The sequence below is a fragment of the Sarcophilus harrisii genome, chromosome 1 (genome assembly GCF_902635505.1).
Source record: "Sarcophilus harrisii chromosome 1, mSarHar1.11, whole genome shotgun sequence".
NCBI classification, from domain to species: Eukaryota; Metazoa; Chordata; class Mammalia; order Dasyuromorphia; family Dasyuridae; genus Sarcophilus; species Sarcophilus harrisii.
The window spans coordinates 280,171,703-280,186,547 of record NC_045426.1 but is presented as its reverse complement, the minus strand read 5'-3'; the positions used below and the strand labels follow the sequence as shown (position 1 = coordinate 280,186,547).

At 34.3% G+C, this 14,845-nt stretch overlaps 2 protein-coding genes across 2 annotated transcripts; one reads left to right on the top strand and one right to left on the bottom strand.

Moving 5' to 3' along the window:
• Positions 1 to 1,294: 1,294 nt before the first annotated feature.
• Positions 1,295 to 2,046, top strand: SMIM27 (small integral membrane protein 27). Its single transcript, XM_031943196.1, has 2 exons — positions 1,295 to 1,487; positions 1,850 to 2,046. The coding sequence occupies exons 1-2, from the start codon at positions 1,443 to 1,445 to the stop codon at positions 1,964 to 1,966; spliced, it is 162 nt and encodes a 53-aa protein (XP_031799056.1). The 5' UTR covers positions 1,295 to 1,442; the 3' UTR covers positions 1,967 to 2,046.
• A 393-nt stretch (positions 2,047 to 2,439) lies between these two features.
• On the bottom strand, positions 2,440 to 14,488 carry NDUFB6 (NADH:ubiquinone oxidoreductase subunit B6). The gene is made up of 4 exons (XM_031943186.1): positions 14,195 to 14,488; positions 10,786 to 10,878; positions 5,810 to 5,854; positions 2,440 to 2,622 (listed from the first exon to the last, which is right to left on the bottom strand). The coding sequence occupies exons 1-4, from the start codon at positions 14,366 to 14,368 to the stop codon at positions 2,551 to 2,553; spliced, it is 384 nt and encodes a 127-aa protein (XP_031799046.1). The 5' UTR covers positions 14,369 to 14,488; the 3' UTR covers positions 2,440 to 2,550.
• Between the last annotated feature and the right edge of the window lie 357 nt (positions 14,489 to 14,845).

The window sequence follows — 14,845 nt, the reverse complement described above, 5'->3', positions numbered from 1 at the left end:
ATCTTCCTGAATTTAAATCTGGTCTCAGATACTTATTGGCTATGTGATCTTGGGCAAGAAACTTAGGTTTTTTTTTTTTTTGCCTGTTTATTTATAAAATGAGCTGGAGAAGAAAATGGCAAACCACTTCAATATCTTTGCCCCCCCAAAAAAAACTCAAATGGGGTCACAAAGAGTCGGACAGACTGGACAAGTACTTTTCTCTTTTGAGGTCCTAAATACAAAAGTTAACCCATTTTACAGATGAGTAAATTGAACTTTGGAGGGGTAAAGCAAACCAAGATCGCAACAACCTAATTTAAACTCTGAAGCCTCTGCTCTGAGCAGGTAGAAGTATCCATATTCACTAATTGATAAATGTATTATAGGTTTCTGTATTATCACCTTTGTTTTCACTCAGCTCAGTATAGAACAATTTTTAACAGTCAATTTTCAAAGTAACCAAAACAATTTACAATCAGATGAAAAAATGTTATAAATCCCAGCTTTTTAAACTATGAGCCCTGCCTCCCTATGGGATCTTATAACTGATTATGGGGGCTGTGAAATTATGAATATTATCAGTAATTGTTTGATTTGTATAGTTATATACTCAGAATAATATTAAAATTTCTTTGCTAAAAAGTTTTCCGTGGCAAAAATTAAAAGGAGCCCTGGTAAAGAATAAATGATCAACATAAAGATAATTCAACATACAGTACAATTTAATAAGCATTAAGTATCATCCTTTTGGTCCATGCAATCTGCCAGATTTACTAATCAAAGACAAAAATGAAAAGCTCCTGGGCTTTTGTTAACTTTTACAATATCACTAAGAAGACCAAATAGCAGCTATTATTTCTTTCCCCCCCCCCCCCCCCGCAAATTAAATTTTTAAAAAATCAGAATAAGAAACTTAATTTCAAAGAAACTAAATGGATGTGGCAGAAATCGGCACCTACAAAATATAGGAATATATAATGGCAAAAAAAAAAGTTCAATCACTTTTTAATAAAAGGAATAAAACATAAGATTTCATCATCATAAAAAAAGTTATGTCAGTTACATGGAAAAATAAACCTTTATCTGAAAAAATGAAAAAAAAAACTTGTTTAAAAATAGATCATCACGTACAATCAGTACGTTTGTTCAAAAACTATTTTACCACCTTAAAGATAGCTCAATGGCCAAGTCTGATAAAAAAGAAATTTTTTTTCAGGCAGCACATGATCGACTCCTCAACCTGACATATAAGTTTTTCTACCTTAGCAAAGATTTCATTATCAGCTGACAACCTTCGATCACATGGTATCCGTCTGACGTCATCCCCGCGCGGAAGAAACTGCAGAGCCCGGGGGCGTAGTTGCTCTGTGCCCGGAAATAAGATGGCTGCTACCAGAATAGGGAAATTTTCCTAGAGGTGAACTAAGCCTTTGCCCATTTGGGATTGCTGCGAGCTCGGCATGGGGCCCGTTAGCCGCCGCACTTTGAACTACATTTATTCGATGGTAAGTTCGGAGCAAAGAGAAGTGGGGATATTTTCCACCTTTAGAACGTAAGCTCCTTGACGTTTTTTTGAACGTGTTTGTATCGTCAGCGTTTAGGAGGGTGGCAGATACGTAGCAAAAGCCTCATAATTTCTTTTTTCATGGGCACCAGGGCGGCGTTCACTGCCATCTGGGTCTCCTCTTCCCCAGCTTCCCATTTTCCCGTGTAAAGAGCTCCAAATGAGGCAGCCCTCCCTCTGTGAAGGAGGCGTTTACTTTTGGTAGTCAATGGTGATAAGCGATTTCCCCCGCACCCCTCCTCAACCTCTCGGTCCCTATGGAAGAGGCCTCTGCTAACTCTCTGTTCCCTTTCCCTGCTGTAGGTGCTGCTGGCCATCGTTTTCCTCTCCTGGGGATTCGTGATCTATGCGTGCATGGTGACGTCACAGTGGCTGCTGGTAAAAAACCATCCAGATGTAACATTCCATTTCTGGATCTGAAGGAATGTAACTGGCATTCGACATCCTTATCGGGCACCTTGTTTTGGACGTTATTTAGTTAAATAAAAACTATAATGAAGCATTTTGTTTTCATTATTCGGGGAGAAAGGGGCTAAAATAGTACATACAAATATTTCTCCTCGCGATACCCCTTCACCAGCTAAAACTTGAGGTAATAAAGCATCTTAAATTCCATTCTGCTTCAATTACTTTCAAGTGTTACAGAACAGTGGTTTCAGAAATTCAAGCTGATACTAGGTATTCAAGGGAAATATTTAACAGTTGCTCTAATATTTATTAGAGTATTAGAGTAAAAAGGTTTTGAATGTCTGGTTATTTTTGCTTTACAATACTCCAGTCTTCTCAAATTCAAATTGGGCAGTAAGAGACCTCTTTTCCCCTTGCTTAATTTCTGTTCCATACACAATTCAAAAAAGCCTAGGCCCATCTGGTAAAAAAGGGTATGAAGGCAATTATTTAAAGAGTAGATTTTATTAAGTTGCTTTTACAGAAAATATTTTCAGTAGACATACTGGTACAGAAACAAAATACGGATCCATAAGTTTCTGGATTAAGAATTGTTTTTAATGATAATCATGTACATCATCAGCTTTCAATGGTGGAATCACTTCTCCAGTTTCTAGAATTTTATCACCCTATATAAAAAAAAAAAATCATAATAGTTATAGAGTTCCACTTACGTAAAAATATACAAAGTAAAACAAGACATTCATTGAATTTTTATAGTGCTTAAAAGAAAACTAGTAAACTAGTTCATAACTAGTAAATTCAAACTAGTAAATAACTGATACAATGCTAGTCCCGAGTCGAATAGAGGTGAAATGTACTCAGATCATACGATCATAAATTTTGGAATATAAAGGAATTGTAAAGATAATATGCATATCATTTTATGAATGAGGAAAAAAAGATCAGAGAAATCAAGGGATGTGCCACTGTTCAAGATAGTAGGTCTAAATTTGTACTCCATTTCTAAATCCAGTTGGGTTTTTTTGTTTTTTGTTTTTTATACCCTCAGAGACTTATACACAAAAGTATTTATCATAATTTATATAATTTCTAAGTTGGCCATATTTTAAACCAAAGTTTTGATCTGTTAAATGGACTTGATTATTCAAAACTGACTTCTATCAGTGGATGATTTTAAATGGACACCAAATTCCAGAAGGTACAATCTTAAAATTAATCTTACTTTTTTCTACCAAATCCTACCCAGACAGCTATACAAATGAACAAAACAAAAAACCTAAATATAGTGCCAGGCCTGGAGTCGGGAAAACTCATTTTCTTGAGCTCAAATCCAGCTTCAGATACTTTCTAGCTTACTGATCCTAATAACTCAGTTTGTCTTCAGTTCTCTCATCTGTAAAATGAACTGGAGAAGAAAATGGCCAACTATTCCAGTATTTTTGCCAAGAAAACTAAAAAGTACACAACTGAAAAGGACTAAACAAAAATATTTCACACAGAAACTTGGAATTATAAACAACTATGCAATCTCCACATTCTATCTCCATTTAGATGAAAATGCAAGATGATTACAATTTACAAAAAAGTGCATGATTATTTGTTCTATAAGTGATAAAGACAACAAATGGTTGGTGTTGAAGAAGAGATCATTCTTACAACATAAAAAAGGGAAATGAGCCGCACTTTTAATAATAAAGGTGCCTGTAAGATGAAGTACAATAGCTTACTTTAAGCACTTAAAAGTTTTTCAAATATCTCATTTAGTGAGATCAACCTGATGAGTAGTTGCTCTGATTTCCACTTCAAGAAATAATTAAAGCAAGTTTTGGAAATAAAAATGACTTGCCAAGTGTCTCAAAGCAGACAATTTAACTCAAAGCAGTTAAATTGTAGAGATAAAACCCATTATGAGCAGATTCTGAAGACTGACAGAAGTGAAATAAACAAGGAGGAGGTAGGGGTAGTAAAAATAACTAGTCTTGTGAGTGGTCAGAACAAAGACAGGAGTTCTGAATGTATTCTGAGGTTAATGCACATGTGTAATAACAGTAGTTTTATTTTGCAAATAGTTTATTTACCATACATGCACATGAAGTTTTACAGAAAAATTAAAGTCCTATAAATGATTAAGAGTAGGCAAATTTGGAGAACATGGTTCATGAAGAAAACAAAAGGCATCTTGTTTAGGACATTAATTTAAAAAAACCTATAAATGGAACATTTTTTTTTTTCACTGTCAGGGTAGAGAGGCTGTTTAAGATGGTACACACAAATATTTCTTCCTCAGAACCCCTTCACTAACTCAAAACTGGAGATGATGACAAATCATCTGAAATTTCTATTCTGCTTCAATCACCTTCAAGTGTTACAGAACATGAAACTCCAGTCAGTGGTTTCAGAAATTTAAGCAGGTATTAAGTATTCAAGGAAAATATTCTGCAGTTATTATAACCAATAAATAGAAAGGTTTTAGATGTCAGGTTATTTTTGGTTCAGAATGTTCCAGTCTTCTCAATCTCAAATCAGGTAACGAGACCATTATTTTACCTCATTTAATTTCTATTCCACAATTCAAAAAAACCTAGGACCACAATATGGAGTACATTAAATGATAAATTAAAGGCTATCTTTAGGGGAAGTCTCTGAAATAAAGAAACAGAAAAGTGGTAATAGTTCATTGGAAAGAAGACTTGACCTGGAGTCAGGAGATCTAGGTTTAAATTGAAGTTCTGGTGCTTAGTAGTTATGTGACCTTGGGCAAATCACTTAATCTATCAGTTTTTTTAATTTATAAAAATTGTTATATTATTTGCATCATCTACCTCACAAAATTGTTGCCGGGGGAGAGGGGAGTATGGGCATTTTGTGAACTCCCAAGTTTTACATAAATGGGTTTATCGTTTTAGGAAGGTTCATCTGTAAGGTAAACAATGCTTGTTGACAGACTAAATATTAACTTAGCTTTGTATATAATCCAATACCTGGCAGATTTGACTTCATTTTTCTACCAATGATAATGACTCCTCCACACTTAGTAGAGAATCCAATGAGTTTTTGTGGCCAAAACCAACTTGGTAGTTGACTATGTAAAACAGACATTTTCCTCATTTAGTTAGGCTAATCCTAGAATGACAGGTAGTTCTTTTAGAGATCCCTAATTCAAACTTTTTCAGTCTATCAGGTCTCACTAGAACTTGTGCTCTGCTTTTCCAGGGAGAACTGAGAGTTCTTCCCATAGCAGGAGACAAAATTTTATGAATCCAAAAAGATGACACCAAATTACCACAGTGTTTTATTATATATGATGCTATATATGTACAGCTAAAATCAGAATTTAAAAATGAAAATTACTGGGTTACTAGGAATGATCCAGGGATTAGAATTGGAGACACTGTGTCTATATTTCAGCTCAGATTACTATGCTAATTAAGAAGATAAACTCAAGCTACTCTAGGTGATCCAAGAGTTGTGCCAAAGAGTTATATATCTTTTGTACATCATGCTCAACAAGCATCTGGCTAAGTTAACTGATGGCAGCAAGCTGCCTCCTTCTACCCCTGCAGAGACATAATTGCCAGTGACAAATTATAGGAATTTTAAGTTCTCCAAAACAAACTCAACATTGCCCAAGGACACATAGCATGTTACCTTTCCATTCAGATTGCCTAATTCAACCATTACTACACCAAGCAATGCTTCCAATTTCTATTTTTTCATTTACAATTTATAAAGCAAGCTGTAGACAGCAAGGGATAAAAGTTATTACTTAAATGATCGTAGGGGCAACATGAAGTAAAAAAAAAAAAAAAAACTGAAAGAAAAAAAATCAGAAAAATAAGTGAAAAGACTTACTGGAAATATTCTAGGTTTCTTATCAACGATGCCATATGGCCTTGTCTGCAACAAACATGAGGTTGTGTTAATTTATTTTTATACTTTCTTCTAAAAATAAAGATTAACTGTCAATAAGCACTTACCTGTATACATAATATACATAATTATATTATTACACATACCTGTCCAATTGTTTAAATTCTGTTATAAGTACTTAAAACATAAATGGTTCTTCATCTCTTAGAAGTTAAGAACATTGTATACAACTTATAGGGAAATATACAATTTATAAGGATATATGGACATAAGACATATAAAAATAACTTATGATCATGAGTTGCAAAAATCTTGTAGTATATATTTTCTTCCAATAAATAAAATGCTTAAAATTTTTTCCCAATTTAAAAAATCATTTTCTGCTTTTTTAAAATGTCACTTATTACATATCAGTATTTCTCAGTCTATGAGCCAGGAATAGGACTAAACCAAATTATGTTTCATTATCAGGAAAAGCAAAATTATTTAATATGGAAAAGAGATCTCTGGATAAAATAATGATTGCATTGTCATTCTCCCATCATCTTCAGTCATATAATGACTCTAAAATCATTTCATTCAAGTTATAAGACTTTTCCTTTTTGGATAGAAGCAATTAGATCTAAAACTTTGCCTAAACCATCATAATTATGTTATTATCTATCCAAAATGGAAACATAACAAAAACATATGTTGTATAACTTATTCATTTGACATGGATGGCCAGAAATAATACATTTAAAATGGTTATTTATACAGGCATAACACTGGATCTTGGTTAGTTGTTCTCAAACTTGGTTCCCAAGAAAGATAGTATTCTTTGCTGTACGGAATTATGATATGGCTAAACATTTAATTTCGCAATTATGGGAGGATCAGGAGGTTCATGCATACTTAATTCCATGTTTTTGTTGATTTTTTAATGAATCTAAGCTCTGATGTGTTTTTGAGATATGTACATGTGTGTAATAATAGTACCATTTATTTTGTAAATTCGATTTTTACCATATACGTGTTTGATTTAAGAAAATGGAAAAAAGGAGAGAAAAAAATTACACAGGACAGAAAGCAGATGGATTTAGAATCAAGAAGATCTCAGTTCAAGTCCTAGCTCTAAATACTTAATGGCTGTGACCCACGGAAATAATTTAATTTATTAATTTCCTAAGCAACTTTCTTTAAAAACAAAAAACAATAACAACAACAACAACACAAAAAAAAAAAACCCCAAACCCCAACAACTACTACAACAATAACCTATAAATTGAAGAGAGGGTCCAATTTGCATGGAGTAGTAAAATTTATATTAAGCAACATCATTTAAAAATTTTATTTTATCTACAATAACAAAATCCAATACCATAATGTATGTTATGAAACTTGTGGCACATTATTGATACCATTTTGTATCTCAAGAATAATGTACATCCTTTGAGAACCACTGGCCTAGATGTTACAAGATCAAGACACTTTAGTACTTTAAGAACTTTTAGTACTTTAAGTCAGAAAACCTCGACTAAACTATTAACCATATAACTCTGGACAAGTCACTTAATCTTTACAGATCTTTTTTCTCATCTGTAAAATCAGGTTCTATTTCCAGCCATGGGTCAAAAGTTATGGGGGGGGGGGAAAGTAATTGAGTTTAATAAGGAGAAGGAAAACATTTGATGGTTTAGAAGGTGAATATTTAGTAAAGAAAAATTGGAGAAGTACAGGAAAATCTGGAGGAGGAAAAACCTCCAAGGTCCAGATTCTATAAGTGAAGATTGAAAAAGAAGAATCCTAATTTTTGAGGGTAATTATTTTTGCAAAATATGTGGCTTAAATAAGCTATTTCAGGGAATCCTGTAGCCTCAAAGAATCAATGTCTTTTTTCATTCTATGTAAGCTAATACACCAGACTCAGGTGGGATATAAAGCACTTCTTTTGTTCCTAGTCAAGTCATATGTAAAAGGGGGATACTAATAACACCTATCTCCCAAGGTTGGTGAAAGGTTCAAATAATACTTGCAAGGGGCTTCGCACAGTGCTTAGTACAAAGAAGGCACTAATGCTTTTGTTCCATCTCTCATCCTTTCCTTTCATAAAGGGCACATCCATGATATAGAATTCAGGTTATATCTACATGCTACCTACAACATTAGTTAGACAACAAATGAATTGTCACATTAATAAACCAAGTTGTTTTGTCCACTTTAAAAAAAAAAAAGAAAAAAGAAATTTGATTAAGGAGCATTAGTGAGCAAGAACTTGAACTACTCAAAGAGAAGGTAAAGGACATAGTTGAAAAACAAGAAAAAGTAAATGAAACAAATTGGTACCTAAAAGGATTTAATAGAAACTAAGGAGTGAGGCAAGTTGGTGAAAAAAGGGAGGCTGGGAAAGGAGAGAGGAGATAGGGAGTGGCTATGGAATTGTTAAAACTAAAAAACAAATTGCTCATGGCTATTAAACTATTATTACTGACTACAGTCTAGATGCTTAAAGAGTGTTTAGAGGTACACATAGATAAGCTCAAAAAACAAACAAACCACAACACCACAACAAAAACAAGGCTTAAAAAATTGAAATCATTAGGATCTAGGAAGAATTTTGCAATGATTTGCTTTGAGTGCATGGTACTTGTTATTTACCCACAGCAAGTGACTATTATGTTTCAAAGTTAGATTTGTTTCTCTCTTGGAGAGGGAGACCTAAACAGACTCAAAAGTTAGGAGAACAAAAAACTTTTATTTTTTTAAAAATAGAAGTAGGGCTTCAATTTTTTTTAAAAAGTGGAGGAGGGGTAATTTACACTTGTCAAGGCTAAAGAATGGAAGAATCAAACACAGAGAAAGGAAAGAGGAATGAAATAGCAGAGCTATAAAGAAATTTTTAGATTCATGATCATCATAAAAATCAAAAGACTAAAAGAGTAACAGTGATTATTCTGCTTCCAAGAATTATCAATATGGATGACTAAAAGAAAACAAACTCCTCCCCCTAAATGGAATAACTACTAATCTCTTCTTGTGATTCATATGGACACAAATAATATTGCCAAAAAGAAATTAAAATATCCCCCCAAATTACAAAATCTTGAACACGAAACTAAAGAGTATAGTGGCCCAAGTTGTGTATTCTACTGCTGTCCAAGTAAGCAAGAAAGATAGAGAATAAAAACTCATCTGGATGGTAACTGAGAACATAGTACAGAAGAATGGGATAATGGACTATGGCTCAAAATGCAGGGATGAGGAACTTCTACCTAGGGATAATGTGCCTTAACCTAAGGCTGGAATAAGGTTATTTGCTGAGCGTCTTATAAATCTAAGCAAAAGGGTTTAAAACTTAAAGAACCCACATATGCAAAACTGTTTTGTAGCAGTCTTTTTTCGAATGGCAAGAAACTAGAAATTGGGTGGCTGCCTATCAGTTGGAGAATAGCTGAATAAGTTAGGGTATATGAAGGTAGTGGAAAATTATTATTCTACAAGAAATGATGAGTAGGCTGATTTCAGAAATGCCTGGAGATACTTATATGAACTGATGCTAAGTGAAGTGAGTAGAACCAAGAGAACATTGTACACAGTAACAAGATTATATGATGATCAATTCTGACAGGATGTGGCTCTTTTCAACAATGTGGTAATTCAAGGCAATTTCAAAAAGAGATTTAGGGAAGACTGAATGTAGATTCTCATGGTTTTTTCTCTTTTGGTCTGACTTTTCTTTCACAGCATGCTAAATATGGAAATATGTATAAAAGAACTATATATCTTTAACCTATATGAGATTATTTGCTGTCTTGGGAAGGGGGGGGGAAGGAGGGAAGGTATAAAAATCTGGAACACAAAGTTTTACAAAAATGAATGTTGAAAACTATCTTTACAAGAATTTGGAAAAATAAAATATTACTGAGGAAAAAAAGAAACAGTAGCTGTGGTGAATGAAGAATAGTGGTTGAGAATTTGGAAGTTCATAGAAGAACAAAATTGTAAAAAGGAACCAGCAGTAAAACCCATGGCCTAACATTTATATATAAATGCCTAAATCTTAAGTAGCAAATAAGAGGAACAACAGTATGAACTTTTGAGGAGAAAAAAAAAAAACAAAAAAAACTGCTTTCTCGAATGGCAGTTGAATCCCTGGAGGTTGCTGGGATCATCATTGACAGAGGAAAGGAAGCTCAGGACAGAGCCCTGGAGTATATTCAAATAGATGTGGGACCCAGATCCTTGGGGAGAAGGAGGGGAGAGATGATGAATCTTGTCGATTCTGCAAAAGAGACTGGAAAGAATCAGCTTGTCAGAAAATAACTACTGCCTAAGTCTATCACAAAAAATATCAAGAAAGTGAGAACATTCGAGGATGATGTAGAGAACTCTAAAGAGTGTGTAAAATTCTACTTTTGCAGATCAGCTACTATAAAGTCTTCATTTCCTTCTAACACTGAAAAAGTACAATCAACAAGATTTAGCACATGATAAACTCAGAGAAATAAGGCTGAGAAGTTATATTATATCTTATTATTGAGCATGGATGACTGGAAGATTGGTGATATCCCCATCAGAAATAGGGTGGTTAAAAGAAGGAGCAGGATCAGAGGAAGACGAGTTCTGGTTTTAATATGCTAAACTGAGCCTAAGGGGTAATCCAGATTAGTTAATGGGTTAACTAATTAATCCATTCTCCTCATTGTACTGCTAAGCCCCTTGCCACGAGGTTTCAAATCTAGGGCAAATATTATTAGTTCTAGAGTTCAAATATATTATGTATTTCATGGCTGCTATTTCTTTAATCAAATACATTCCAAGTAACCAAATTCAAATCAAGGAGTCTTGGGGACATTGACCTTTCAGTTTTTAAGTTGGAAATTACAAAATAATTTGGGGTGTACCCTAATAGTAGTTTTTCATTACTTTAAAACAAAATAAACACATAACTCCAAACAATATTTACTTTAAATACTTACTTGTACATGGTATTTGACATAATAGTGAATAACCCAGGCTGGTATAAGGAAAGTCGTAAAAAAGAACATTCCATTTCGACATGCTTTTACAGTCTGAAAATAGACAAAAGAAGTGTTTGAAGCACACATACTAAACTGAATTCACTGTAATAACACTATCTGTATATTTGAGCTGTGTTTTCTAAACCTCTATAAAATATTTACATAGGTTTTTTTCCCCAGAAAACCCTGGCATAAGATTCCTGAGGGCAGGGCCCGCTAAGGGAGAATTCCATACACATTACAAAGCAAGTAATTAAGACAGAGTTTTTGGTAAGAATAACAGAATAAGACTTTTTAAAAATTCAATTATCTAAGAAGAGGTATATTCTATTATACAATCTTGACAAAGTCTAAGATCTTACACATAAATCAGGGAAATGTTTTGTTCAACAGAAATCTCTAGGTCAATTTAACCCATGGAATCATCAATTTCCAATCCCAAAGATATGATAAATTAAGTTCCATTTTCCTATGCTTCTAAATATAAGGAAAACACAAGTCACTTGTGGGGTCTGGCATTGTCTTTATTAATATACTCAAACCAAAAGCATTCTTGACAGGAAGTTAATGACAGGGAAACAAATAGGAAATAAGATGTTGTATTAAAGATTAATTAATATCTGTATAATCAACATGTAGCTTGCAAACACAAAATAGATGGAAAGTTTGCCTGGATATCTTGACAAAGTACATGATATTCTTAACATAAAAGATATTGAAGATGTGAAAATAATAGACTAATGTTTGGAAGTGTAAAGGAGAGAAATTAAACAATTGGGACTGGTAGTGGTGGTAAGTAGAATAATGCTATGTAAGGACTGGGAAAACCATAGTCAGGACCTGTGTTCAAATTCTGGCTTTGCCATTTACTACTTGTCTGACCTCATTAGTCTAGTTTTCTAATGGGTAGAATAAGATCATAGGATTAGGTAACTCTAAGGTCCTTCTTAAATTTGTAATCTCACAAAAAGCAGAGTACTTGATAAATTAGTGACTTGCTTGATCTTTCAAATTTATCCCAATTTTTGTAATAACTTAATCTGATGAAAAATTACAATCACAAATGAAACCATAAAATCCAAACAATTTAGCTTGTTTTTTTTAAGCCTATTATATATTTCATCTTTAACAAAACAACCCATTGGCGCTTACTTTGATATGTTGAAATGGCAATATAAATTTAATATCTTCTATACTGCTGCCCAATTTTCCCAGAAGTTTTAATCAAATAGTGAGCAACTATAGCCTTTGCATTTATCAAATAGTAAGGTATTAAATTTTTTGTATCTTGTATACCTACTCTATTTCAATGATCAATATTTCTTAACTGGTACCAAATTATACCTGCTTTGAGGTATAATATGAAATCCTGCACCGCTAAGTTCTTTTTGTTCCCATTTTGTTTCATTATTTATCTTCTCTTCATATTAATTCCATGATTATTTTTCTAGTATATAAATTAATTCTTTGATACTTGAGCGATACAGTATTGAATATGTATATTAACTGATCATAGTAATAGTGTCATTTTTTATTTTGGTTGACCTACCTATAAGCAATTAGTATTTTTCCAATTATTTATGTCTTTATTTTGTAAATAGTTGCTTGCAGTTCTATGTATATAGTTCTTGCATATATCTTGAAGATATATTCCCAAATATTATGTACAATTAGGTACAATCGATAGTCATTCGGAATGAAATTTCTCATCATCTTCCTGCTATGTTTTAATTGCATTAAATAGAAATGATAATTTTTTTATTTTTATGGATTTATTTTACATCCTTTGTTCATGTTATTACTTGAACTTTTATTATTTTTTTTTTTAGGTTTTAGAATTTTTAAGTTACATATTACCTGAAAAAATAAATAGTTTTCTTTTTTTTTTTTTAACTTATATCGATTTCCTCAATTTTGTTTGTTTTAATTTTATTCCTACTGCTATGACAAATGGAAAAGGAGATATTACCTGAAAAAATAAATAGTTTTCTTTTTTTTTTTTTAACTTATATCGATTTCCTCAATTTTGTTTGTTTTAATTTTATTCCTACTGCTATGACAAATGGAAAAGGAGATAATGGTTGCTGTCCTTCTTTCTTGAAGAGAACCAATGAAGGTGATATCTAAACTTTCACATGATTAAATATGAGGGAGGCAAAGTTATACACTGACTTCCAAAATAATCAGAAGTTAACTGGCAAGACAAAGGTCAAAAAGAATGGCAATGTTCAGGATGGAGAAGGTGACTTTGGTCTTTCTAAATTAAGACTAATAAGATCCTTCTATCACCCAGGTTGCATACCCTTGCTAATAAAGAATATCTCACTCAAAAAATTGCCTCTGCTTGTCTTAAGTTATAAATATTTTAATTTAGAAGGTATTTCATAAATCATCTAATTTCAGCCTAATGTTTCTTTTATTTTGATTTAAACTAGCAAATTAAGACCCAAAGAAACTGACTTGCACAAAGTCATACAGCTAATTAGTAAAATGGCAACTTAGATCAAGTTCTCACTATAAATTTGGTGACAATGGATGATGACATAGTTTGTTCTGTAGGATGGCAACTATCAAACAATGGCATTCAAATTTTACTTGTCAACAGAACTAGGCAAAGCAAGGACTAGCTAATCTTCAATATTGAATATCTTCAAGATATATGCAAGAACTATATAAATAGAACTGCAAGCAACTATTTACAAAATAAAGACACTGTGAGGGTATTACTATAACCACTTTAACAACAGTGGTTATTAGTAGCATGTAGTCAATAATTGTAGTACATTGAGTTTCACAAATCCCTTTAAAAATATTTTATCATTATATCCTCACAACCACCATGGGATATGGATGCTATTACTCCCCATTTTACAGATGAGGAAACTGAGGGAGACTTTAGAACAGTGGAAACGGAGTCTCAGTAAAGTTGCAAACTTCAAAAATGATCCCTGTCATTCTACTTGATTCCCAACTTATATATAACTAGTTTGTACGTGGCTGTTTGCATACTGCCTTTCCTTTAATTAGTTGTAAATTCCTTGAGAGTAAGCACGATCTCGGTACGTGCAATGCTTAGCAGCACAGAGGTTGTTTGCCCTTCGTTCTCGAAGAGGACAAGGGCATGAGGGAGATGATGCTCTGACAGGGGAACAACCTTCGGGAGTACAGCTTAACACTATAACCCGAATATAATAAAGAATCACTCAGTGACTAAGTGTTTCTAAAGCTTCTGGAACGTCCGTGCGGAGGAGCCGGGCCGCCTTAGGAAGCTCTGGCCCCCACCCCCCCCCCCCCCGTACGGCTATTTTCTCTGGGAGAAGCGTCCGAGGGGTAAGTGGGGGGGGGGGGGGGGGTCGGCGGCACTCACAAATCTCTTCCAGGCCGACTGGCTGTGCTGGAAGCTATCCCAGAAGCCGAACCAGGACTTCTGCGGGGGCAGTACGGGCTCCCGGGGGCTCAGCTCTTGGTCCTTCAGCCACTGCCTCCTCAGCACGCGCAGCTGCTCCAGCCGCAGCTTCTCGTCCGGTGTGAACCCCGACATGTTCTCGATCTCTTCGCTTAGAACAAACGGGATCGAGCCGCACGGACCGACAGGACGATGACGCCGAGTCTTCGCGACCCGGCGACCTTGCCGGGACAGCACGAAGCGACGCCGGCGCCCAGTGATGACGCACGACCCTCGCTCCTCAGATCTGAAATCGCTGGGCAGGACTGACCTAAAGGAGGGGGGGCGAGGGGAGCAAGAGGATCTGCGCGTGCGCGTGAGTGCTTCCTTTTTAGTTTGGTGCCTCCTGGTGTTCAGAATTGCAGTGAAAGAATTAAAGTGGTCTCTGTGTTGCGTGAATGTCTAGGATTGAGAATGGAAATGGGGAATTCTGATAGATTATAGAAGTTGAAAGCCATAAAGCACTCACTCACTTCCATGGAAATTACAAGATCAGCTTATTTTCTCTTCTGCCACTTTCATGGCTTGGAATGTTATGCAATCCACCAATTTTATCCAACATCCCTTATGTGC